Below are 24678 nucleotides of genomic sequence, written 5' to 3'. Positions count from 1 at the left end.
CTTCATAGCATGGTTTGTGGTGAAGGGACCTTAAAGCTCATCCAGTTCCAATCCCCTGCCACAGGCAGGGATCCCTTCCACTGGAGCAGCTTGCTCCAAGCCCCTGTGTCCAACCTGGCCTTGAGCACTGCCAGGGATGGGGCAGCTTCTCTGGGCACCCTGTTCTGAAAGATCCCTTCTTGTTTCTCCCCATTCTGTGCCAATGTAATGAACTCAAACATTGAAAAGTACAAATTCCCAGCGGGAATTTTGGTGTGAGCTGTGCTCCAGCCCCAGAAGCCACAGTAAACCTCATCCTGCTGCAAGCAGGTCTCTGTCCAGACACATCTTACATGAGACCCTGATAGAGGAAGGATGTAAACCAACCACCCTCATGGGCTGAGATTTGCCCTTTTAAAGTTCCCCTGGGGCATTTGGTTCAGGAGCAGGCTGCCTGGCTCGACTGCTAAGAAAACACCCCAGTGTTGTGATGTCCTTTCCCACTGATGGAGGCATCCATGGGGCAGCCGGAAGAGCCCTCTGGGTGTTTGTGAAGGGTTGGTTTGGGCTGAGCTGTTGTGGTGGAGCTGAAGTGCATGAATTTGAGCTAGACTACTTGCTGTTCTCTTTCTAGAGGATGGGAAAGTGCCACGTGACATCCTGTTCACACAGGCAGGTGGGGAAAAGCTGTTCGTAACCTCTGCTGTATAAGAAAGAGAACAGGTTGAAGAGAAAGGTAGGATTGAACCACGTAAGTCCCTACAGCAGGTATTAGAAACCAGAGGAAAAGTGTTTAATTCAGGGTCTTCTGCTTGGGGTACAGCAAAAACTGAGTTAAATCAGGCAGTTTGGGTCCAGGGCAGGGTATTGGGGTTAATACGGTTCAAGCTTGGGCTGCTCCATTGCGCCAGCACCACTTCCCACACCATCACGTTCTCTATAGCCACCCAGCAGTGGAATATGTGAGCGGGGGATCTCTGAGCTGGCTCCACTCAGTGCTCGAAGCAACAGATCCGTTCCTCAGCTGGGATTAACCCACCAGGGCCCACCCTGGCTGTGCTGTGACCCCGAGAGCCACATCCTCAATTCATGCTGCAGCACTAAGAGCAAAGCCTTTGCGAGCGGCTGGGCTGCAAACCCAAATGGGAACCAGTGGCCCCTGTCAGCCCCTGCGCTCCCCACGTCCCTATTTCTGCTTCTGTTCAGAGCAACTTCCCTCTGCACAGGGTCTGGGCTTTCCCAGCATGGGAGGGAATGGGATGGAGCCCTCCATTAAGCCTTCAGGGCACGCTGCTTTCTGTTCCACCGGGGTGTTTGTGGGTGCCACATTGCAGTTATCCCGGGTCTCAAGAGCTGCATCCCAGTCTAACCACATTTGAGCTGCACAGCCATCTCTTTTGTGGAAAACCAGCACTAAATAACATTTAGGAGCAGGATACACTCACTGCTGTCAGCAGGGAAAGCGGTTCTGCTTGGCCTGGTGGGGTCTGTGCCCACATCCCTCGACCATCACTTTGATACCCACAGCCTTTCCTCGAAGAGCCCTTTCATCCCTATTCTGCTCCTACCAGTTACAAAGTGGACGTGAAAGCTTTAAATCAGCCATAAGGGCTATTGAGCAGCTGCAATAAGAAGTGCAAAAGACACCCATGCACCACAGGGATGCACCAGGACATTCAGAGAAGCCATCCAGTGCCGTCTGGCCATGCTCTGCTCTGCTTGGCTGCCGAGCACAACACATCCCAAAGCTCCGTGCTGGGCCGTGAGCAGTTTGCTGGTGCACCGAGGAGGACACCCACTTCCTCAAACGCAAGGAGCAGAGCGCAGCCCCGGGCAGGGTGCAGGCTGGGGCCACGCATCCCTGCATCCACCAAAGAGGGGAGCAGAAAAGGCAGCATCACCTCGGCATCATTGGGAAGGCAGAGAGGAGCTTCGGAGGAGAGCAGGGCAGGAAGGTACTTTTATGGGTTGTTCCGAGCCGCCCGCAGAGGAGGGAAGAGGAAGCACGTTAGCAAATCAACCCCTGCTGAGCTGTTGCTCTTGGTGCGGGGTCCCCATAGGACCTCAGGGCTTTGTTTCCGCCCGTCTCCTGAGCGAGGCTCCCCCCTGAGAAAGAAAAAGCCTTTCCTGGTCCAGAATGTCCCTCAAGCTGCCGCGGAACTGGGATTTCAACCTCAAAATGGATGCTGCAAAAATAGGTACCGGGTTTCTTTCTGCTTTTCTGTTCCTGCCTCAGCCAGTCAGGGTCTGATGGGTGCTTGCGGCCAAGCCCAGCTGCAGTTCTGGCTGTGGCCCTGACCCAAACCCACTTCTGCTCTCCAGCTACGTTTGGGACAGCAAATGAGGTGGTTTGCAAAGCTGTCACAGAGGGATGCTGGGCCCTGGGGCTGCCTCGGCAGGGTGGGGAATGGAGGGACTTAGCATCATGGGGCTGCTGCCCACCCATAACCCAGCTTTGGGGGCATCTCAACCACATGGGCTCCTTCTGCTGGTGCAAGCCTTGCGGTGCGGGCTGGAGGAAGCAGTCTCGTCCTTGCTCAGGTTTCTTCTCCCACCCCAACGTCATTGGTTTCCTCCCGCTGGTGGTGAAGAGCCCTCTGATGCCCATGCTGGGCTCTGTGCATTGGGACAGCTCCAGTGCCTGATTTCCTGGCTTGTCTCTTGCTTCTGCTCATGGCTCCAGCATCAAACCCACTTGGGAACACCTCTGAGCCCAATGGCAGGTTCCTTGGCCAAAATATACAGTAGAACCAAGGCCTGCTTTGGGGTTAAGCATCCTCAGTGGCGAGGATGCTGCGATTGAGGAAGGGGTGCACGAGCCCAACCTTGTGCATGCACTGGGGCAATCTGTGCTCCTGGCGCTGGCCAAACCATGGCTGGGACACTGACACCTTGATTTCTGCCAGCAGTAGAGAGAATTGACGCTGATGCTGGTCTCTGTGTGCTGAGCTCTTCCTCCCTGTGCCTTGCATCAGCTTGCAATGTCATCCTGGCTGGGCTGTCTTGCAAAGGGCAATTTGGAGTTCTATCTGAAGCTGCTTTCATTGGGGTGGTCAAAGCTTCACCTCACACAAGGCCCCAAATGAAGAGTCCCCTTAGGCTCGGCTGTGCGCAGGATGAGCCCCTGGGTAGTCCAGGAGCTTTCATTCAGTCCTAGAATAGTTTGGGTTGAAGGGACCTTAAAGCTCATCCAATTCCAGCCTCCTGCCACAGGCAGGGACCCCTTCCACTGGAGCAGCTTGCTCCAAGCCCCTGTGTCCAACCTGGCCTTGAGCACTGCCAGGGATGGGGCATTCAGGATGGAGCCCTCAGGCAGTGCCATCATCTGCAGTCAGGACAACAGTGGAGAAATCCCCGCGCAGTTATCACAGAAGCATCCTGCATTTCTACATTGCCCATTTTTAGGGTTATTAATATTGTTTTGCACCGAGGTTACGGAGCAATGGCTAAATCCCGTCGGCAGCTCGGCTCTTCTCTTGCTTTGGGGCTGGCGAGCGGCCACTGCTGTCTATAGGGGTGCAGTAGGGATGTGACTTGCTTGTGGAAAGTATCTGCACATTAGTCACCCTTGCTGGCTCCTCCTGGCTTCAGCACACTTCCCCCTCCTCACCCTGGGCCATGGTGGTGGCACAGGCAGCTTTTGGGGGCCCCAGGGCAGCTCTTCCTCACAAAGCTCTTCAGAAGGGTTGGACTTGATGAGCTGGGAGGTCTTTTCCAACCCCCTTGGTTCTAGGATTCCTGTGGCACTTTTGCTTTTACAATACCCAACATCCCTCCCGTGGGGCAGGAGCAGAGGAGATGGCAGGGAGGGTTCTTGCCCAAGGCAAGGCTTTTGATGCGGATGCCACGGTGGGAATTCCTCCTGCATACACCCTTTGGGAGGGCTCCTCTCCTCCAGAGTCCCCATGGCTGGAGGGAGAGTGAGGATGTTTTGGAGGAAACATTCACTTCAGAGGCCGTTACCACAGGAAATGCTTTGGGAGGCACCACATTTGCTTTTCTGCCCCATAAGGGTGGCAAGGAGGAGCCAAGCGTGGCAGGGATGTGGTGGTGAAGGAGACGATTGCAAATGCTGGACCATCCTGGTGACATCCAAGGGAAAAGCTGAGCCCCCAGGGCAGCTCCTCCCCATGCTCTGCATGAACCCTGCCATAGGCACGGCTTTTGGGTAGGAAGGAGCCTGTAAACTGCTATTTGGGCCTTAAATGAGCCCGAGCCTCGCATCCAAACCCATCTGGATGGCAGGGAGAGCTGCTCACGCAGCAGGAGCATACATCAGTGTGTTCACACTGTGCATGGACATGGCTAAGCCATGGCTAAGCCTCCAGTTGCGCTTTGAGTCTTTGGCTAATGCTAAAGAAAGGGGACCCTATGAAATGCACCCCCCTTACACAGAGGGAGAGAGAAACCTGATTTCCAGCAAGGAACAGGCAATTTAAGCTTAAGGCTGAGAGCAGGAGGAACTCCTGGGTGACAGACGGATGGGGTGATTCCTTCCCATGGTGCAGAGCCCTGATGCAGCCGTGGCTGGCTTAGAGGGAGGTTGGTATCTGCAATAAGGGGTAGTAAACCATCGCCTTTCACATCAGACATGATTTCTCTTTGCACATCTCGTGCCACTGCAATATCAGCGCTGCTGGGCCGGGCTGAGCCATGTGGGGAAGGGAATTTTGGGACCACAGAGCTGGTGGATGGAGGCACATCCCTGATTCCCACCCATCGGGATGTGAGCTGCGTTACAACAGCTTCACTTCGCATTAAGCCCTGATGGACATCAGTGCTTGGTGCAGAGCCCTCACTCGGCAAATGTGAGTGGTATCAGGGAATATCAGCATCTCTGCTGCATTGAGAGGGGGTCCTGTGGTGGGAGAGGGCTCGGGAAGGCATCAGAGTGCCGGATGCTGGGAGAGCTGCTTGCTGCAGAACGGGGCTGGTCTGGAGCCAATCCATTCAGGATTTGCTCTTTGGGGATGGGCTGTGCTTTCTGGGCCCCGCAGCCTGTAGCATGCCTGCTCCCAGCAGCTGCACATCATTGCCACAAGTCCTCATCCCTAGGGAGCTGGCAGCAGCCGCAAGACGTGAAGGAGCATGATGTACAGAGAGGAGCGAGGCTGCTCCTGGGTGGTTCGCTGAGGTTCATAGGAGCACTTACGGGATTTGGGTGAACGCAGATGTTTTGGCAAAGAACAAAGAGGCTGCCCAGAGCTTGGGGTGCAATCTGGGAACCCCGCTTTGGTTTCTGCGTCAGGGTGATTCCCAGCACCGGCATTTTTCAAGGGAAGCAGCTGGAAAACCCCCTTCTTACAACCGCATCCTCTGCAGGGGGCATCTGTCCCCCATCAGCACACGCTGAGACAAGCAGCATCCTCAGTGCTCTTGGAAGGGTGACTTTTAGATACACGTCCTTGTCGGGTTTTGGGGAAGGGATCGGCATCCTGTGGCAGGTTTGAGGTATGGAGGTGAGCTCAGACCCAAGCCTGGCTCTGAAGGACCAAGGCAAGGGTGTCTTGCTCCAGGGGGGGTTCAGAAGGGGAAGCTGGGCATGATCCTGAACCTCAGAAGCAACTGGACACCGGGTGCTTTGCAGGCTCGTGCTCCCTATGGGTGTCTGTGCATCACAAGGCAGCAATGGGTGACTTTCCTCCTCTTTTAAGCACGTCCTTTGCACTCAGGCCCAGCATTCACTGACACTCGTATCTAGCACAGCTTCTGCAGCTCTCTGCTCTGCTGCCCAGCTCAGGCGTCTGGGGGCAGAGATATGGGCCTGTTGCAGCTTCCCCCATCCCACAGCATTGCACAACGCTTCCCTCGCAGCTCAGCCTGAACATCCTCTGCCAGCAAATGCTGCTGGGCTCAGGGGGGCCAAATCCTGCTCCACTCTCTGCATTATGGGACTCAGCCAGGTGCCACCAGCTCTGTGTTAGCAGGGAGATGTAGGACCTCGGGAGATGCCCTACATCACCTCCCGACGTGAGGCTGAATTCCCCTGCAGTCATTGGTTTTGCCCCATGACCATAGACACCAACTCTGCTCAGCTACATTGGGGTCCTGCAGTGCCTGGTCCAGAGGCAAGAATCCCTTCTGGAAACCATCCCTCCCAAGCAGGGAACGATCCCTCTCGCAGGAGCATTTAGAGGTGCTGCAGGCCCATGCTGCTGGTCCCTCAGTGGCCATGCGGAGGGGACAGGATGCTCTGAATCCACATTGCACTTCTTTGGAGGCTTTCCACTCCCACTGTGTGAGAGCTGCCCACGGGAACACGAGGCAAAGCTGTCCCATAACAAAACTACATCTTCCGACCGGTTTCTTTCCAAGTCGGGCCAGGTCACGGAGCTGCTGCAGGCTCTTTGGGGTGGGTGCAAGGAAAACACCCGCACCATTAAACAACCGCTGATGGTTTTCTTCTCGCTTGCACTACAATTCCCCCCACGCAGGAAAAGGAAGCGCCCGCTCGCAGATACTGCAGCCACTTCCTTTAAACCCTGCAGCCACCCCGCTGGGCGCAGCCGGAGGGGCAGAGCCGCGCTCGCTGCTGGAGCATCCCTCAGCCCTGGGGGCTGCCGGTGCCTTGTCCCCTCCGTGTGCCCCCATCAATCTCCTTCCCTGGCAGCGCGGTCCAGGAGCGTGATGAGCGGGGATGCAGCGGGCGCCGGGCCGGGCGCCCCCAGCGCGCTGCAGCGGCCCCTGAAGGACGGCTGGCTCAAGAAGCAGCGCTCCATCGTCAAGAACTGGCAGCAGCGCTACTTCGTGCTCAAGGGGCAGCAGCTTTACTACTACAAGGATGAGGATGATGTCAAGCCACAGGTAGGAAGAGGATGCTGGGCTTTGCTTGGTCTCGGTGTCCCTCTTCTCGCAGCTTTGCTCATGGGGAAATGGTTTGGGATGGGGCTGGAGGAGGGTGATAGTAAAGGAGTTTTCTGCCTCTGCGCAGCACCAGAGATGAGATACCTGATGGGGAGCTTCATGTATGCGCTTTCTTTACTGCGAGAGTGCTGAGGTGCTGGCATGGGTTGCCCAAAGAAGTGGTGAATGCCCCATCCCTGGCAGCGTTCAAGGCCAGGTTGGGCAGAGCCTTGGGTGACACGGTCTAGTGTGAGGCATCCCTGCCCGTGGCAGGGGGTTGGAACTGGATGATCTTTAAGGTCCTTTCCAACCCAAACCATTCTGTGAGTCGGTATCTACTTGAATGCTTCAAGTGCCTGCAGGCAGTCGGTAGGTCCTCGGGGTGAAAGCACAGGACTGAGTCTGGCAGGATGCAGGTCCTATTTTTGGCTTTGCCCTGTGTCAGGGTGACTGGGAGGAGCTGCCTCCCCCATTGTAAATGGGGTATAGAAACAGAAAGCACTCTGCCGGTGACTCTGATGCACCACAGAACCCCAGCCTGGTTTGGGTTGGAAGGGACCTTAAAGCTCCTCCAGCTCCAACCCCTGCCACGGGCAGGGACCCCTTCCACTGGAGCAGCTTGCTCCAAGCCCCTGTGTCCAACCTGGCCTTGAGCACTGCCAGGGATGGGGCAGCCACAGCTTCTCTGGGCACCCTGTGCCAGCGCCTCAGCACCCTCACAGGGAAGAGCTTCTGCCTTACATCCAATCTGGATCCCCCCTATTTCAGTCTGAACCCATCACCCCTTGTCCCATCCCTACAGTCCCTGATGAAGAGCCCCTCCCCAGCATCCCTGTAGCCCCCTTCAGACACTGGAAGCTGCTCTGAGGTCTCCACGCAGCTTCTCTTCTCCAGGCTGAACAGCCCCAGTGTTCTCAGCCTGGCTCCATACGGGAGCTGCTCCAGTCCCTGAGCATCCTCGTGGCCTCCTCTGGACTTGCTCCCTCAGCTCATTTCAAGCCTCTCTGATCCCATCAATGATTCTGATTGATCCAGCTGCAATCCAGGCCTTTGGAACACTGAAAGCCCTCCCGCAGGAGCCCAGTGCCTTTCAGGAGGCTGAAGCTTCATGTCTGTGGCAGAGCCCTATTTCTTCTGGTGCTGACTCACCCCCACTCAGTCCCCCTGTGCCTCGGCTGCTCCCATCCATCCCCTCCAGCCGGGACCGGGTTGCCCGTGTCCATTGTGATGGTTGGGGAACAGGAGGTCCAAAAGCAATGGCTCTTTTCCACTTTGCTTTTTTACTTCCTCTTCCTTTTCTCCTTTTTCTCTACTCCTCTGCTGCAAACTTTGGGTTTGGTTTGGGGGTTTAAGTGATGTTGTGTTAAAGGAGCAGTTTTCCTGCTCCGGTGCTTTGTTCAGTGCCTTCTCCTTTGTACTCTCTTCTTCCACTCCCATCAAGGGTTAGAAAACACATGAGAAGGGGGGAAAAAAAAGGAAAAGAGCAAAATAACCATTCTGAGAACCCCTTCATCAGAAAAACTGGCACTTAGGAAGCATCCCTTAATGTCTAAGAAGTAATTCTTAGCAGATACACGAAGCTCACCAGCTCCTGCAACCTGCTCGTAAGAAGGGCTTTGCTCCTCAATGCTTACCCATGGTAGTAATAGGACATCTTTGCAGCTCCTGCTCTGCTTTGTCCTAGGGCTGCCTGTCCCTCCAGGGAAGCACCATCAAGGAGGTGGCCAGCAACCCAGAGGACGGAGGGAAATTCATCTTCGAGATCATCCCAGGTGAGGATGCTTCCCTCTGCTGCATGCTTTAGGGTCCCCCCCGGGGTCATTTGGGCCACTCCTTTTGCTCCCCCTTGTTTCCAGTGTCTCACTGCGTTGAGCTGCACAGGAAAACTGACATCTTGCTTCCACTCTTCCCATGTCGGGGCTGGAGGAGGGCCCTTACCCAGCGCCAAGCTGCACTGCTCAGCACTTTCTGTTCCCTTCTTGCAGCCCTTCAGTGAGGGTGCAATACAAAAGCACTGCTTCATTTCAGAGCCAAGCAGAGATCAAGGGGGAAATCTGGAGCCGAAAGCATTTAGGAAGGAAACCAAGCAGAAGAATGCATCTTTTCTCCTCCAATCCTCTCTATAAATGATAATAAATGGTTCTTTGCAGGCTTCTCCGGAGAGCAGAGCCGGGCCGGGCAGGACACCTGCGTGCTCATGGCTAATTCCCAGTCTGAGATGGAAGAATGGGTTAAATCCATCCGACGGGCTCTGGGATCTACATCAGGAGGTAAAGGAGAGCAGGGACAGCTCCCGGAGAGCCCATTTCTCCCTGCCTCATGATCTGCAGTGCAAGGGATTCAAAGCTAGGCTCATAAACCCACCCAACCGGGCAATGGAGCTGTGACATGACCGCAACACCTTAGGAACCTATTCCTAGGCCAGGCCCTGTGGTGCTGGGTCTGCTGCAAGCATGGGCAGCGTTAAGTGAATGGCAGCCAAGCACGACGTAAGGTTTCTGGGCTGGTTTCAAGCTCTTTTGCAAGCTTCCTCATTGAATTCTTGCCCCCAGAAAGCGTTGCCCTAGCAAACGACCTTTTTAGGACTCATAAATCCTGCCTTTAACCTGCCCATGTCCTTGCTTTGCTCTTCTTGCTCAGCCCAGCCCTTCTGCCTTGGCCATGCAACCACCCTCCTCACACACAAGCAAGGCTTGTGGCAACAGCATCCTTGCTTCCAGCCCCTCTCTGGGGATGCGTTGATGCCATTACAACATTGTGGTCAGGGAAGTATAAAACACGAGCTCACCAGCATCCTTGCTTCCAGGCCCTCTCTGGGGATGCATTGATGCCATTACAGCATTGTGGCCAGGGAAGTATAAAGCACGAGCCCACCAGACAGGAGCACACCATAAATTTGCCCACAAAGGAAGCAGCAAAGGTCATTCCAGCCACTTTTCCTATAAGGATGAACTCCTCCAATGAGGGTGAACTCCTATGAGCAAAACCCACCTAAGGACCAGGGCTTTCGAGCTCTCTTCCAAAAGGGCACTAACCTGGATGCTCTCCCCAAGCCTCTCCTCCCTCCCTCTGTGCCTTGCCCTGACTGTTTGCATGCTGTTTTATAGGGTCCATGCCCTTCAGCTCTGTCATTCAAGCACAATGGAGCTCCGGGCTCCCCTAGCTCCTGTGTTACCATGAATCAGAGCTGTTCCCAGGCAGGTAGGAGCTGCCAATTGAGCTCTTTTGCCGTGGCACAGGTTAAGCATCACCTAAAGCACAACACAAGTTGCTTTCCTCTGCAGCCCTGGTGTTTCCTGCCTCTAACTGAACCGTGCTGTGCCCTGCGGGTGGCATCTGAAAGGAGCATTGCATGAGCCAGAGATTTCCAAGGCATTGCCCTACCTGGCTCTAATGTTTAATAGCAACTCCACATCTGAGCCTTGCTTAAACCTGGGGTCTTACCCTGCCAGTTTCTTCTGGCTGGGTAAAGGGACCTTTATGTGATCGAGAGCATCCATTTACAGCAGTACCACAAAGCAGAGAAGCTGCAAAGGGTGAAGCAACAGCAAAAGCATCTCCAAAATGTGGGAGGGGTTGTGCAGGGCTGGCTGCCTCCCTGCAGAGGATCCTGCCATGGGCACTGCGTTGGAGGTACCCCCACATTAACCAGCCTGCCTGTTCGCAGTTACAGGAGTGATTCACTATCAGGTACCAAAGCAAAGAGGTGGGGGGGAGGGGGGGGAAGCAGCTATTTGCTTTCCCTGTGCACAATGACAGGTTTATGTTAATAGTTTAAACGTATAAGTGAGTTATAACTGAAAATCCCCATGATCAGGCAGGTCCCGACAAGCCTTGTGGTGCCAGATGGGTGTTTTCTTGCCTTTTCCTCCTCTGGAAGATGCACAGGAATTATTTCAGCTTTCAGAGCACGAGGTGAACACATCACAGGCGCTGCTGGGCCAAAACCATGGTAGAGGACTATAGAACCCATTACCATTGATACCCCAGAGTTCGAGCTCGGATTTGGTTGCTTGACCATGCCCCAGGCTCCGAGGAGGAAGAGCTGGGATGCAGGCTGCTGCCTTCCCACCTTTGAGCACTTCTGCTGTGAGTTCAGGAGGAAAAAGCCATTGCTGCAAAGGAAAGGTACCGCCTGCTGCTGCTCCCTGCATGGGGGAGTCCTGGAAGGGGGAAAGGAGAAGGGAGTAGGAATAAAAGCAACTGAACCAGTCAGACGTCCACCTCCAAACCTCTGTTTTCCTTCTTTCATGGTGGTCTCTGTGCTTTCTATAGCCTCCAGCTTGCTTTTTCTCCCTGTGCCATCAGCCTTTATGCTGTCCCTGCCTCCCTGTGTATCAGCATCCTGCTCCAAGGCAGGCAAATGGCACGGCAGAAAACAAGGCTCAGTGCTTGGTATGAGCCAGTTTGAGAGCTGTTATTAGGAGGAGAAGCAAGGCTTCATTTTGCTAGTATTGCTTAGCTTTGCCCCAGATTGCAGCCTTCTTATAGCTCCTGTGCTATCGGAACAGCAGGTACCACTGTTGCGTTATCAACTGATGCCTTTAGCAAAGGGTTTGGGCCCCTCTGACCCCTGTCCTTTCCCCAGAGGTGTTCGGGCAGTGCTTGGCAGAGACCATGGCCTACGAGCAGAGGTTTGGGCAGCACCAGGTCCCCATCCTGGTGCAGAAGTGCGCTGAGTTCATTCGGGAGCACGGCGTCAGCGAGGAGGGCATCTTCCGCCTCCCCGGCCAGGACAACCTGGTGAAGCAGCTCAGGGATGCCTTTGATGCTGGGGAAAGGCCATCATTTGACCGGTAATGCTGGATCCCCCCCTTTCCTGATCATACACCCTCAGCCCTGGGGAAAGCAGCCTGTCAACACCCCCCAAGAGCCCAGCAGTGCCCTGCAGGGCTCCATAAGGGCTTGGTAAGGGAAGAGGATCCATCAGAACCCCCCAAAACAAAATTAGAGGGTGCTGAGATTCATAGATGTAAAGGGAAGTGTTTAGGAATAACCTGGCTCCATACAGCAGTTATTTGTGCTGGAGCAGCCATAGGGAAGAGCCTACACAGCCCATCAGCTAGGGACAGAGGTTTAGAGAAAGGAGAGCAAGCAAAGGACCACAAATAAGCTCAGAGAACACCCTAATGCATGCAGTAGAAGTTATTCCTTTCCCTACCAGCCCATAGCCGTGGTATTTTCCTTCTGTTGCTTACAACCACATAGAGACGTGAAAGAGATTTTGGCTGCATCCTCCTGACCCCCTTCCTCTGCAGAGCTGCCTGGCCCTGCCTATAGGTCTCAGAGAGGCTTTAGAGTGATGTTTGCCACCGCTGTCTCTGCCATGCATCTCTCTATAAAGCCCTCTCATGGCACCTAAAGCGAGGCTTTCGGTTTAACTCCTGCGCTGCCTTAACCAGCAGAGCTGAGGCAAGGAGTGCCCAGGCTGCTGCCTGTGTATGAAGGTGTTTGATACCGGCTCTGGTGATGCTGGGGACCTGCCCCGTACAGGATCATGCAAGGGTTTGGGTTGGAAGGGACCTTCAGAGGTCTCAGGCATCCACTGGGCTCTGGTTGCTGCTGGCAAAATCTGGGCTGCTTGTGGGGGAGAAGGACCCAAAAGGAACAATGGGTTTAGACTGAACCAGGGGAGACTGAGATTGGGTTTATCCCATTTTATGCAGCTTTGTTAGGGAAAACCCCACAGGATTTTGACCGAAGCTCTCCCTGCCCTGTGCCAGTGGAGCCAGGGCTGCTCCGGCAGCACAAACATCCCTACCCTTGGGTTTGCAGCTATTTCTTGCTTTGAGGGTGCTGGAGCCCTGCCCGTGGGTCATAGGAAGGTGAAGCTTGCTTGTTACACAGTGGGGTATAGAGAGGGAGTTTGGCCCTTTCCCTTCACCCTGCCATGATAACCCTGAGCTACGTGCATTGCTATGGGGATCTCAGGGTCACTGTACCCCTTCAAACCATCTTCTTAGCAAGGAGAAAGGCCGATAGTGGGGTTTCCCAGTGACCTGAATGCTCCACATTCAGTGCCACGTTTGGGTTCACACAGGCACTCCTGGATGCCCCAAGCATTGGCTGGGGAGTGTTCGACAGCTCTTGTTGCAGTACCAATAGGTACCTAACGGTGTGTATCGGTAGGCCCTGCAAAAACACAGCTCTGAAGTCCTCCTCTGTGGCCGTGTGCATTGGTTAAACCCAGTAGGATGTAAAAAAACCCCAAACAGTCCTAAAAATAAATGCCCCGGGGGGGTTCTGCTGCAAGTTTATCACAGTTCAACCGCTTCAAGGTGGGTCAAAAGGGAGGCTTCTGATTTTGACAGTGTCCCCTTGACATAATGTAAACTCTATGGTATGCAAAACTGCAAACATCTGTCCCGGCAGCACAGCTTCAGTAATTGCTGTTAATCTCCACAACCCCAGGCAAGCTCCGCATGGAGCAGCTCCTGCCAAGCACCAGAGCTCCAGCAGGATTCGCATGGCAAAGCCTCACGGGTCAAACGCAGCCTGGGTGCTCAGTGTGAGCACTGGGGACCCACCAGCGCCGCGCTGGGGGAAGTCTCCACCAAGGGTTTATATTCCTGATCAAATACATCCCATTAGATTGGATCTAAGGAGGAAATTCTTTCCTGTGAGGGTGCTGAGGCACTGGAATGGGTTGCCCAGGGAGGCTGTGAGTGCTCCATCCCTGGCAGTGTTCAAGGCCAGGTTGGATGAAGCCTTGGGTGGGATGGTTTAGTGTGAGGTGTCCCTGCCCATGGCAGGGGCTGGAACTGGATGATGTTAAGGTCCTTTCCAACCCAAACCATTCCATGATGCTCCCGGAGCAGGGTAGGGTTTGCTCTGCAGCTTGTGAGTGAGCTCTCTTTGCACACCGCAGGGATACGGATGTTCACACCGTGGCCTCGCTGCTCAAGCTCTATCTGCGGGAGCTGCCGGAGCCGGTGGTGCCCTGGATGCAGTATGAGGATTTCCTGCTGTGCGGGCAGGCGCTGGATGCCGATGAGAGGAAGGTAAAGCTGCCCCTGTGTCCCTGAGCTGTGCGTTATAAGCTGTGCAATTCTCAGCCTGAGCTGAGGGAGGGCTCTGGGTGAGAGCAAGCAAGGAAAGAAAGGGGATTTGGGAGAGGAAGAAGTGAGGAACAGATGGGAACTGGCTTTTCCTAACTCAATGAGTTACTATATAAACCCCCTCCCCAAAATTCCACTCACGGATGCTGCTCCTGTACAGATACCCTTGGTAGCACGAGCTCTGTGAACTGCAGGCTTCAGCCCTGTGTTTCAAGGGCAAATGTTTCTTGTAGGGTGCTTCACTTTAGGATCTTTGGGGTTAAAAGTGTCCTAAATGCTCATATACAAGGAACACAAGAGATCAGGCATGATCTGAAGAGCTCATCACACGCGTGCTGGGCTGGGGGGCTCCTGCTCTTCCCTTTGGTGGGCAATGGTGAGACCATCCAGGGATGGATGGAGCGGCCAAGAGCCGTTCCTGGGTCACTATAAACCTGTGGGTCTTCATGGAACTGCTTCCCAACTTGCATTTAGGGCCATCAGGAACTCCTGAAGCAGCTGTCCCTCCTGCCCAGAGACAACTACAACCTCCTCAGCTACGTCTGCAGGTCAGTGCTCTGCACAAGGCATCAACAGCTCAGATTTGGTGCTGGTGAGCAGAAATATCACCCCAAAGGCTGAGGCTGACTCCTCTGGACAGAGCCCTCTTAAGCCCCATGGGTTGGTTCCCTTTGAGGCACCAGAAGCATGGTGGTTTTCCTATTGATACCAGTAAGACCCAGCTCAGGTCTGCAGCTCTAAGGCACGTTTCTGTCCTTGGATGTAGAGGGAAAGCTGGCTGGATGAATCAGGGTTTATGGCAGGGGGTGGGTAAGGCTTCTTGCATCTTCCTTCTCTGATTGAAAGTATTTGCCTTGGGATTCTGGCAGGTTTCTACACGAAATCCAGTTGAATTCTAGTGTCAACAAGATGAGCGTGGATAACCTGGCAACAGTGATTGGAGTGAACCTCATCAGACCCAAGAGAGAGGATCCTGCCATTATTATGAGAGGTAAAAGGCACTCCTGGAACACGTGCCATAGGAGCACCTCCTATGCTGAAATACTCGGTTACATCCACGTTTCCTACAGTAGACCCATGGACAGAAGCCAGACACATGCCTGGGCACAGGAAGTGCAGCAGGGGAGGGTGAAGCCACATGTTAGTTAGGTTATAAACATGCTCATAGTGACCCTTAGGAATTGCGTTGTGTGTTGGCTCCATAGATTCCAACCCATTGAGGAACTTGGTGAAGTCACCTTTCTTTTGCTTGAAGCCGGAATCCCAGGGGCAAGGCCAGATGCAGCAGAACTATGTTAAGGCCAAAGGATGCTCTGCTCTGCAGGCATCACATGGGAATGGCAGAGATGTTCATCTGCCTGCTTGTGTAACTGATAACTGCAGTTTGCTTGTTGAGGCAGCACAATCTGGGGCTCGGTGCAGCTGAGCAGGCTCCAGTCTTGGTTGCTCCATAGGCTGCTCCTGCTGTTCTGGGGGGATATAAACCTCCCTCCCTTTGGCTGGTTTTATGATCCTGCTTTTTGTCTTCATCTCATTTCCAAGTACATCTCCATTTTGGACACCAGAAAGACCAGCTAGAAATGGAAGTGTTGCTGGAAGAATCACAGAGTGGTTTGGGTTGGAAGAGGCCTTCAAAGCTCATCCAGTTCCAACCCCTTGCAATGAGCAGGGACATCTTCACCTAGATCAGGTTGCCAGCAACCACATCCAGCCCGGCCTTGAGTGTCTTCAGGGATGGGGCATCCACCACCTCTCTGGGCAACCTGTGCCAGTGTTTTACCACCCTCATTGTACAGAATTTCTTCCTCACATCCAGCCCGAATCCCCCTCTTTTAGTTTATAACCACCACCTCTCCTTCTGTTGCAACAGACCCTGCTAAAAGTCTCTCCCCATCTTTCTTATAGACCCCTTTTAAGAACTGAAAGGCCACAGTAAGGTCTCCCTGAAGTCTTCTCTTCTCTAGGCTGAGCAATCCCAGCTCCTCATAGAAGAGATGCTCCATCCCTCTGATCAAAACCAAGCTGTCCCTTGTCCAGCCTGTCACACTGGGTTTGCTGCTGATAGAGCTCTCCTCTCTTGCAGGCACCCCACAGATCCAGAAGGTGATGACTGTGCTGATCAGCCACCATGCAAACCTCTTCCCTCCATCCAAGGATGTGCCACCCTCCCCTCCTGCCCACAACAACGACAAGAAGGCGCCCATCCTGCGCAGCTCCGTGGGCTGGGGCGCTGCTGAGGACCCGAAGGTGGCCAGGGCTGACGCACTGATCCAAAGGCAAACGGTGAGGCTGAATCCCCAGGGGAATAACAAACCATACATTAAGGAATGTGGGATTCATGATCTAGCAGGTCAGTGAGCCACTGAAAGCTATTAATAGGGTAGAGAGCTTGGAATATCTGCATTAGGAAGATGATGTACAGAAACTTCCCACTTTCCTGGGGAAAATCCACAGTTCTGGGAAAAACTCCTGGAGTTTTTCAGCAGAACAGATGAAACCTTTTCAGTTCTTGCTGGTGAAGGCAAAACATTGAGGATTAAAGGCTTTTCTCAGAAAGAATCTCTGCAAAAAGTGGGAAACGTGGTGCACGGCACAAGTTCTTATGGAAAACTTGTGGCCGTCCCCATTGGCATGTTCAAGGGTAAGAACTGCAGTGGCAGCTGGCTGCAACCTGTGTCTGCTCCCAGCGCAGGACGAGGCTGTCCTAATGCCATGGGTCTGTTTTCCAGAGAGATGACCTGAATTCCAGCACTGCTCCCGGACCGGCTGCAAGCTCAAGTGCACCCAGAGAACAGAAAGGCCCTAAGGATACACTGGGAATGTGGAAAACGCAGTCAAGGAAAAGAACTCAGACTTTACCCAACAGGAAACCTTCCCTGGCAGCTGCTTCCATGGGGGAGAAAGGCAGCAACGCCAGGAATGACCCATTGGAGGGCTGGAAAAGCTCCCCTGGGAGCAGCGCGCGCCCCGTGGTCCCCGAGGGACACAAGAGAACGTTGTCTCATGATCTTTTTAAGCTGCTCGACCTTCACCGGGCTTCGACCTACGATAACGTTCCTGCTTCCCAGGCAGAGAGTGGGGAAGGCAGCGGCTCCGAGAAGGAATTCCTGCCCTGCCCCAGTCCCAGCCAGGAGCCAAAGGAAAGAGCCAGTGCCACCAGCAGCCCCGAGGTGTCCAAGCCTGATGAGGAGAGCAGGGAGTTCCTGCAGAACGTGGTCCTGAAGCTGGAAAGAGAGATGGAGCTGCAGAAGAAAGACTACGAGGAGCAGATTAAAAGGTAACACAGTGCAGAGGCTGGACCTGGTGATGTCAAAGGTCTTTTCCAACCTGGTTGATTCTATGATTCTGGGGAGTTTGAAGTCTTCAGCTCATGTTATTACAGACGAGCTCATGTGTACATGTTATTCCTGAGCTCATAGCGTTGCACAGATTTATTTACGAGCAATACTATGCATTATAGCACTGACTGATGATAAAATGGAGCATTAGGCTATCTAAAAGCCAGTGCTCACGTGCTGTACTCTCATGACATAGTTGCTAATGTTATATTACTAGTCTACATCTCTTATGACATCGTCGTATGGCACTGTGATGCTTCTGCAATAATCACACTGTCACAGTTCCTGTTATTACTATATAATTATATTATAACATATTATACTATGTTATTAGTGTATTATCCAGAATTCAGTACGTTTTTAGTTGTAACCATCAGTGTTATAGAGCTCTACATACTGTTAACATGTTACTAGATACTAGGTGTATTGATTTATTGCTTTATTGCATTGTGTTATAGAATCATGGCATGGTTTGGGTTAGAAAGGACCTTAAGATCATCCAGTTCCAACCTCCTGCCATGGGCCATTATGTGGCCATTGAGGGTCAGGGGATCAGGACATCACCTCTGGTTTCTTTTATTGCTGAATGACGCAGAGGGCAGACTCCTTAAGAACCAGATGGTGACTTCCCAGCACTCTTCTGGTCCCATCCTTACATGCTTCATTTTTCTTTGCAGTCTTGAGAAGGAAAACTATGAAGTCTGGACCAAACTGTTGAGGCTGAATCAGGACATTGAGAAGGAGAAGAAGAAATCTGAGCAACTGGAGCAGAAGTTGATGAACGTGGAGCGCTCATGGGAGGAGATGGAGAAGAAAAACAAGATGCTTGAGGAGGAGATTAAAAACTTGGCTAAATCCACAAGCAAAAGTGATGCTAAAACCAACTAGGAGAAGGCAGCTTTGCACAGTGGCATGAGTGCATAGGAATCGCCAAGCAGGTTCAGAGCCAGGGACTTGTATTGGCCCATGTTCTGCTACTGACCGTGGGCTGGGTTGGAGGAAGGAGCCCAGAAGTTACAGGGTGATTTATGCTCTGAAACAGGAAGTTTCAAACATGTTCTTTAGCTTTTTTGGGTGTTTTTTGCAACTCCTCTTTCAGCTGCTCAAGGAACCTGTGGAACAGGCCAACACCTCTTGCTGCTCAATCAGAGCATTGAGCATCCCTGCTGCCAGCCAGCTGGCTCTTGCTGGAGATACCTCCAGTGCTTTTGAATGGGACAAAGAGCATAAATCCTGGATCCATGGAGTTGGAAAAGCCCCAAGGTCTGGGGTGCCAGGATGGTGGCTGTGAATGCTGCCAGCACCGCTGTTGGGATGCTCAGGTCAACGCATACAGTTGGTTATTGCTCTTATAGAGCAAGAGAAGCCCAGGCAGCCTGTGGGATCCATTGAGAAGAGGTCTCCTACAGCATCCCCTGCTCTGCTGTGCCAGACTCATCAATATCAAGGTATAAAAATCACAGTGCCACAAAATGCTCTTCAGTTCCGTGGCTGTTCAGTTATTTTGAGTCACTGTTCCTTACAGCAGGGCTGCTGCTGAGGCTTTGGAGAGCACTTTCACACTCCCAGACACAGGGAGAGTCCATCAGCAGCCTTACCTGGTACAGAAAAAGGGCTTCTGCGTTTTCGCTGATGGACGTATTTCAAAGAACAACAGATCTGGACTCATTTCCTGCCTCCGCTTTTGGTTTCCATCATTTCATCAGCACACAACAGGATTTCCTCAGCCACTGCGGTGGAAACCTGGGTTCGACCCTGACGATGATGCTGGGTCTCTGCCTGTCGCTCGCTGCCATCAGCATAAAGACTCACTGGACCTGAAGGTGTTATGGTTCCATTGTGGCTGTTTACAAGCTTGTTTGCCCACTGCCTTCCAGTAAGTTGCCCTTCCACAGTGCCATGCTGCTGCTGAAGCTTTTGATGGAGGAAAGAAAACAGCAGGACTCTGGAAGAAAACCTTTCCCTCCCCATTTATGTTACACAGAGCCTCAGCCTAGAGCCTATGTGGGGACAGAAATGGGAAAACCACAACAGATCTGAGTTCCCAAGCGCGATGCCTCTGTGCCAAGCAGGGTGAGGTTAATGTAAAACCCTGCATTACTGCTACTGAGGACTTGGCTTTGGTGATAGAGAAGTTCAGCTGCAGACCTGCTTGGCAGAGCCTGCAGGGAAAAAGACTGGGGAGAGAAAGGGAACCTGATGTAAGAAAAGGGGAGATGGGAGCAGGAATGTGTTATTAGAGAATAGAAGTCAATACTGGGTATATAGCCAATCTGTATTATAGAGCCAATATTTAATCAGATTAAATCTGATTAATATGTTTCAAACCCGGTAATCTGAAATCTCAGTCAGAGCATTCCTTTCTATTGGAGCAGAGGGCCTGGACCTGCTGGTGCTGAGCTCCACAGCCTTGCAGAGGCACGGGCAGTGCAGAGAAGAGCCCCAAGGAGCACAACCACCTTCAAAGATGAGTGACCCAAACCTCCCCTTCATGTCCCACACACTACAACTCATTTCTTGTCTCCTGCAGCCTCTTTCAAGCCCTACTAACACCATTGGTGCTGCAAGTCAAAGATCGCACCGTGTACCTACGGGAGCCACATCTTCCTGCCACCCAAATCAAGAGGCATCCAAAGTGCCCGTGGGATGCCTTTTCCCTGCCGTCATTTCAGAGCGACTGTTCCCATTCTCAGTTCTTCCCTGTGGTTGTCAGAGCTGCTCCAGGGTTTGTTTTCTGCCTCGACGAGGAGCTGATTCCTAATGAGGAATCACTTAGGGAGAAAGTCCTCCATCGGGTGCATCATGAACATCTGGGCTGGAAATGCCACACGCTCCTTCCTGCGAAGATCAAAAGTGTGAAGAGGCAAATAATCCCTTCACAGCGAGGGTAGTGACGTGGAGAGCCTTGGCTGGGGCTCACAAGGCGCTGTGATTAGGACAAGTGCACATGATCTTAGTATAAACTGTGCATTCCTCCCCTTCCGCTGCAGATAGGCACAATCAGCCCTGTCAGAGCAGGGCTGCTCCTGAAGAGCACAGTGACTTTGGGAAGATGTTCTGCCCATTAAAACCTGCAGTGCTTGTAGTGGTCCTGCTTAAAAACAGACTTCCCAATAGACATTGGGAGGGATGGGACTTCCTTAATGCATGGTGGGGAGTGAACAGCCCCAGAGAGCGACACGAGCACTGTATCAGTTGGTATTGCTGTTGGGTGCTGTAAGATGAAGAGGGGTTTCCTGGTTGTTAGAAACGAGCTTATTCCAGAGGCAGAAAAGCATGGATCTGCCATGCCAGACCTTTGGAAACAGCATCTGCAGCCCAGAGCCACACCTGGACACTGACAACGCCCAAATCCAACTGGATTTAATGGAGACATCAGAACACGAGATGCCCAAAAGCTGATGCACGACCTACATCCCGCTGTGAAGCTTTGTGGGGAAAGGAGCAGCAGAGGAAGTCTCCCCTATTCCTGAAGCAGGGATTGCTGTTCCTCTGTGCTGCAAAGGGCATTATAAAGCCAAGGAGCGTTGTTTGGTGGCTGCTCTTCAGCTCAGCTGGCTTTAAACATTGATTGTGGAGATCCTAGAGAGTGAGACTACTACTAACAGTGCAGCAGGTTGTCTACCATAGAGAATAAAGAATAAAGCCTATAGAAAGAGCCTTTTCAAGCCTGGCCTGGGCACCATAGGCTTGAAAACTGCCCAAAAGGGAGGTTTTTACCCCATTTACACCTCACACTGCACAGCCTTAGGACACAAGAGCATCCTTCAAGGTGGTGGGACAAAACTCATGCTGAGGTTTTCCCCATCTCTTTAAATGTGATTTGGCTCTCCATATTACAGCAATAAACCTTCAGATCTGAATGCATCTAGACCTGCTAACGCATGCATTACAGGGTGGAAATAAGGCGTATTATAGGATATCATTTCAGTCTCCTCTCACCTCTTTGTGTTACAGCAAAAACTGTGCACTGCTCTTTGTATTTACTGCTTTCAAGTAGAATTAACTCCATTGCGTCCAGGCGCTCCATCGGCGTGAGAGGCAAGGAAGGAAGACCATCCTTCCCACATTATTCCCTTCGGATCCCGAGCCAGTCACGCTCCTGCTGACCGATCCCCTCCTATTTTATCAAAGTTGCATTTTTGGCGTGATAGCGACGTTCCTTTTTTAGCTTGGCTACTGCATGAAACAGCACATTGGTGGGGGAGGCGAGGTGGACGTGCAGGAGCAGTGTCCAGCCGGTGCTTAGGGTGGTTTATACACAGGCAAGCAGTGAGAACATGCTGTTCTCCCCAGCAATGCAATCCATCCTTCTGTTACACCCCGAAACCAAGCTGCTTTTAGTGACACAGCCAAATAGAGACTCAATGCATGAATTACTCTTCACCAAGGTGGGGAGAGACAAAAGAGGTCCCCAGACTCGGAGCAGTCCCTGGATGCAGTCCCAATGTCCCATTTGATTTGTGTTTTCCTGCCACCTCGCTCGCTGCAGCGCAGGGATGCTGTGGAGCCGACTGGCCTGCAGGAAAACCAGCCTGGCAAATAGGAGGATGCTCATAAAGCAGGGACCATCGTGGGGCAGGAGGGAAGCAGGCAGGGGAGCAGGGGCAGGAGCTGTCTGAATAAGCACTCTTTTAGGGGGAATGCTCCCCTATTCCAGCATTAAAACCCTGCAGGTTTAGGAATGGGGAGTTATTGAAGCAGGTAAATGAAGTGATGCTTGTGTGGTGAATACTGCAGAGAGGCTCCTGCTGGGACAGCTTCTTCCCTGAAGCATCCACGTTGGAAAAGCTCAGCACATAGGTCTAGGTCCATCCTGTTCTCCTTTACAAGGGTTTTCTGAGTAGGTAATTCCCATAAACACAAGTGCTGAGCAGTTAATTGGGAATGTGGTTTCTTAACAAATAAGGCTTCTAATTCCAGGTAAATCCAGCAGCCAGGTGAGTGCTGTGAGTGTGGGGGCAATTTCCATTGGTTTGGGTTGCAAAGGACCTTAAAGCCCATCCAGCTCCAACCCCTGCCCCAGGCAGGGACCCCTTCCACTGGAGCAGCTTGCTCCAAGCCCCTGTGTCCAACCTGGCCTTGAACATCCTGTAGGGAAGCTTCACCAGATGCCATTCATTTCCCTGTTTATCCCTGTCCAAAAGGCATCCCTGTGCTCCCTGCGTGGTGCCGTCCCCAGCGCCGTCAGCAGCCACTGGTGTGGCTGGTGCAAATTTGCCTTATCACATGTAAAAACACGATGTGATATTTCAACCCTGTTAACACAATGTGCCGAGAACAGGAACTGGGAGCAGGGAATGTGCCTTTAATCTCATCAGCTGGCCAAGATGCTCTTTGCTGCATCCAGGGTGCTATTTCCAAATGAGTGTGTTTTAGAAGCAGGGGCCAGGCTTTGGGCTCTTATTAAAGAAATGAGGATAAGCATCAGCTTGGCATCTGCTTCCTGAGCATGTGAGGGGTAAATCTTGCCTTTCCCAGAGGTGTTGCCTTGTTTCCTTCCTCATCTCCCTGATAAGGGCCAGCCCAGGCTGCCATCCAGCCGGAGAGGCTCTCCCTGCTCTCTGCATGCTCTGGATGAGGTCCATGCTGGACCCCTATGGCCAGGGCGGGTTTTGAGTCTTTCCAGTGACACCTTTACTCTGTGTGTCCCATCTTAGCCCTTGGAGGATGATTTTCCAGTGCTGCCAAGCGTTCCCTTTGCATACATCCACGTTTCTGATACCGCTAAAAATAAGGTGCTCATTTTAACCACTGAACTCTATGGAAATGCCAATCCAAAAGGAGTCAGGAGGTCAGCTGAGCACCCCAAGGACAGTTGTTCCCAACACAACAGCTATAGGCAGCGCTGAGGAGTGAAAGGTCAATTGAAATGCCCTCTCTAAGGGATGTTTCCACTGGGAGAATGGGAGTATCCTGCTCCCTTGCTGCCCTCCTCCTATCCACTGTCAAGAAGAAGGGGACAAATCACGCCTCCAGTTTGCAGAAGACCTGGGATACATGTTTAGAAGCGCATCAGCTCCATAAGACTGGATCTTTCACCTAGCTGGCAATGGAAGGGCATTGGCTTGGGGTCAAGGATAGCACAAGGAGGCATGGAAAAGCAGCCGCAGATTAAATTGCTGTCATCCACTCTGCCCTGCTTCTGCTCGCTCAAATGCAGAGATAATGGCAAGCAGGGTGGCTTTTCAAACTGAAAGGGTAGCAGAGTCTTTGTTCCATTTGTGAAGAAATCTCATGCCCTGACATCCATCCCAACGTGGCAATGGGGCCTTCATGTGGTTTGCATCTAGAGTGCTTCATAGGACACTGGTGTAGGGCTCAGATGGTCAGACTGATGGTTGCTTTGGTCTTAGCTTGCATGCCAACAAGTAAGGAGCCCAGGAAGGGGAGCCTGAAGCAGTTCGAGCCTTACAGGGCTTAGGCCAGTCAAGGCAAAGGAGTTGGCAGCACTATTCAAGCCAAACCAATGAGTCCTCTGTCCCAGTGTAAGTCAAGCCGTTGAGGGCACAGATGGTTTTTTGCCCTTCAAAACTCAACACCAAAGCGACGAAGCCTTTGATGACATTTGCAAAGCACATCCAAAGCAGGGCCAAAGACTTGGGAGTCCTGGACCCCAGTCTCTGCTAGAAATGTGATGCTAACTCATCTCTGGGCTTGCCAGATAACCCTTCCTTTTATTAGCTTTAAAGGGTTTAGGCCAGAAGTGCTGACAACATCGATGCCAGTGGTGAAGATGCTGGTTTCTTCCTTGAGAAGAATGATGCAAGAATGAGAGAATGCTACCAAATTGGGATGGTTATGGACAGAACAGCCAAGGGCAGGTCTAGAAGTACAGTTTGGTGGTTACAGAGGTGCTACCAGGGCCCTCAAAGGCTGCTGCATTCCATGTGTGCACCGACCGCATTGTGGAGCAGGGTCCAGCTTAGCCAACAGCCCTAGTTTAAGAGTTTGGATGCTGGAGAGGGGCTCTTCATCAGGGACTGTAGTGATAGGACAAGGGGTGATGGGTCCAGGCTGAAACAGGGGAGGTTCAGGTTGGATCTAAGGCAGAAGCTCTTCCCTGTGAGGGCGCTGAGGCGCTGGCACAGGGTGCCCAGAGAAGCTGTGGCTGCCCCATCCCTGGCAGTGCTCAAGGCCAGGTTGGACACAGGGGCTTGGAGCAAGCTGCTCCAGTGGAAGGGGTCCCTGCAGGGGATTGGAACTGGATGAGCTTTAAGGTCCCTTCATCCCAAACCAGGCTGGGATTCCATGTCTCTAAGCTTCTCTTCCTCTTGCAGTGGCAGCAGGGGTTAATCAGCTCTGGGGAGCTCACTGAGGCCCTTGGCTAAATACTTTGCCTGTCCTGGAGCTCATTAGCGTTGCCTGCAGTGCCCTGAGCAGTGTCCCAGAGGAATGCGTGTGGCAGCCCCTCAGGAAGGACTCGTGTCCCGCAGGCACGGCTGCTCCTGCTGCTGCTT

At 52.7% G+C, this 24678-nt stretch overlaps 1 protein-coding gene across 1 annotated transcript; it reads left to right on the top strand.

The window, feature by feature from the left end:
- Positions 1 to 1707: 1707 nt before the first annotated feature.
- ARHGAP25 (Rho GTPase activating protein 25) lies at positions 1708 to 21085 on the top strand. The gene is made up of 11 exons (XM_065659171.1): positions 1708 to 2177; positions 6590 to 6783; positions 8507 to 8594; positions 8973 to 9092; positions 11411 to 11618; positions 13691 to 13823; positions 14355 to 14428; positions 14750 to 14871; positions 15964 to 16163; positions 16610 to 17157; positions 17896 to 21085. Exons 1-11 carry the CDS (start codon positions 2117 to 2119, stop codon positions 18104 to 18106), a joined length of 1959 nt encoding a protein of 652 aa, XP_065515243.1. The 5' UTR covers positions 1708 to 2116; the 3' UTR covers positions 18107 to 21085.
- The last annotated feature ends 3593 nt before the right edge of the window (positions 21086 to 24678 follow it).

Source organism: Lathamus discolor, chromosome 22 (assembly GCF_037157495.1).
Source record: "Lathamus discolor isolate bLatDis1 chromosome 22, bLatDis1.hap1, whole genome shotgun sequence".
NCBI lineage: Eukaryota > Metazoa > Chordata > Aves > Psittaciformes > Psittacidae > Lathamus > Lathamus discolor.
The sequence above is the reverse complement of the archived record's forward strand: the minus strand, read 5'-3'. Positions and strand labels throughout refer to the sequence as shown.